Raw genomic sequence first — 2,210 nt, 5'->3', positions numbered from 1 at the left:
TATATATATATATTTGAAGAAATCATCGACATCTTCGACGATTTTAATTCATTGTTTATTTTCAGAAATCGATCCCTGCGATGCAAACCCGTGTCAGGAGGACAACACGTACTGCTACAAACTCCCACCCACGGAGGAAGAACCTTCGCCTTACACATGCATCCGTGAGTTAACTCTATTAGAACGGGGCGGACTAATACAATGGTAATGTCCAGTCGGCAATGTTACAGCACATTAAAAAAAAAATATAGTAGAGGGTTTTACGGCGCTTGCAACTGCATAAGGTCATATGAGCGCCAAGTGGTGAGTGTCAACAGAGAAATCTTTACAGGGAATCAGACTTACTCTGCTCACCTCTTTAGCTTCAACAGCACAAGTTCTGCTCCAACTATAAAGGCACCCCGGAAATAGCAGGTCTCAAGTGTGACAAACATGCAAAAGAAGTAGAGGAAAATGACAATAGTAAGGATTAGGAAAGAAAAAGCAGCAGTTCCCTGTTGTAGATTAGGCAGAGTTATGAGCGGACATGAATCAGCCCATTTACAATTCTACTGTGCTTGAACGAGAAATGTCCCCCCTTTGGGAATGGTCTAAAGACACTACAGTCAGTGGCACTGCCCCGGGGGGTAACAGCACATTTTGAGGCGTCATACACACTTGGGAAACATGCATTTGCTTAGATAATGTATACCGTGTCCTTGGTTTTCTTTGCCTTTTAAAGTCTGACATTAAGAAGACAGAATTTAAAAATCTGCATGCATGGTGCAGTTAGGTCTCTTCCTTTTTTCAAGCGTTGTCGAATACCCAGATCGCCGGCCCTCAACGAATTAATCGTACACTCATTGAGTCTTAGAATACTGTCTCACATCATAATCCGACTCATAACATTATGTTATTCTCAATGCATACTCAATAAATGATGTCCACTTTGGAACTTCTTTAGACGAAAAAATGGTGAATTTTTTTAAATTTAAAAGCTAGAGAAAAACAAAAACAATTGAAGCGATCTGAAAAACATCAGGAGCCTAAGGCACATTGAAGTCTTTTTAAGAAAAAAACCTCATTTCTCTCTGTATTTATCACAGCTGAAAGTTACCTATCACCAGGTCTCTCACTGCAATTTATTACCTTTGAAGTTTACCTATCAGTTCCTCATGTATTGTATTTAAGGTTACCTATCATCACATCTCCCACTATAATGTATAACCATAGCTGACCTTTACCTATCACCACATCTCCCACTATCATGTATGACCACAGTTAACGGTTACCTGTCACCACATCATTCAAAGTATTTATCACAGCTGAATGTTACCTGTCATCACATGTCTCACGATGATATATGACCACAGTTGAAGGTTGCCTTTCACCACATCTCTCTCACTATGTTGGCCACAGATGAAGATTATCTATTACCACAATTCTCACTATAATATACAACCACAGTTGACGGTCATCTATCACCACATCGCTACCTCAGAATTACAAAGTTTAAGTTATATCTGACATTTCTGGCCGTTGTGGGTTACTAAGACCAAATGATGTCTGCTCTATCAAAATCGTAAGAATATTCGAGCTGTTATCAAGACATTCAAAGAATTGCATTCGAAAAATCTTGATTATATTGTGAAACTCACAAATTTTGACGTCAAAATTTCTCAAAACTAGGCGTTAAGCAGATAGAACTTTGTAATTCTGAGGTAACGACATGTCTCACTATTATACGACGACAGTTTACGGTTACCTATCACCACATCTTTCTTTGTACGTACGAGGAATTTATTACGTATTTATCACAGTTCAAGGTTACCTATCACCATATCATTCATCGTATGTATTTATCACAGTTCAAGGTTACCTACCCCCACATCATTCATTGTATGTATTTATCAAAGTTCAAGGTTACCTATCCCCACATCTCTCACTATATTATGTGTATTGGATCACAGTTGAGGGTTACCGTCCAGGCCATTGCAGTCTGCAGCGGTACCTGAGCTGCCACGAGCTGGCTAACTGCACTGACGCTGCGGATGGCCACAGCTTTAACTGTGTGTGTCCAGAGGACTCAGAGGGAGACGGCTATACCAACAGCACAGGATGCATTCTCAGTGGGTTCTTGTCAATTGTGTGGTTGATCGTATGTGTGTGTGTGTGTGCGTGTGTGTGTACGCTCACGTGTGTGTGTGTGTGTGTGTGTGTGTGTGTGTGTA

At 40.4% G+C, this 2,210-nt stretch overlaps 1 protein-coding gene across 1 annotated transcript in view; it reads left to right on the top strand.

Moving 5' to 3' along the window:
- The window catches only part of LOC101848577, a gene marked incomplete in the record, with an annotated part of 144,583 nt that overhangs the window by 66,641 nt on the left and 75,732 nt on the right, over positions 1–2,210 (top strand). The window contains 2 exon segments of the mRNA XM_013080654.2: positions 66–164; positions 1,950–2,108. Coding sequence (XP_012936108.1) covers positions 66–164; positions 1,950–2,108 — 258 coding nt within the window.

This window comes from Aplysia californica, unplaced genomic scaffold (assembly GCF_000002075.1).
Source record: "Aplysia californica isolate F4 #8 unplaced genomic scaffold, AplCal3.0 scaffold00094, whole genome shotgun sequence".
NCBI classification, from domain to species: domain Eukaryota; kingdom Metazoa; phylum Mollusca; class Gastropoda; order Aplysiida; family Aplysiidae; genus Aplysia; species Aplysia californica.
This window is presented reverse-complemented; position numbering and strand designations above follow the sequence as displayed.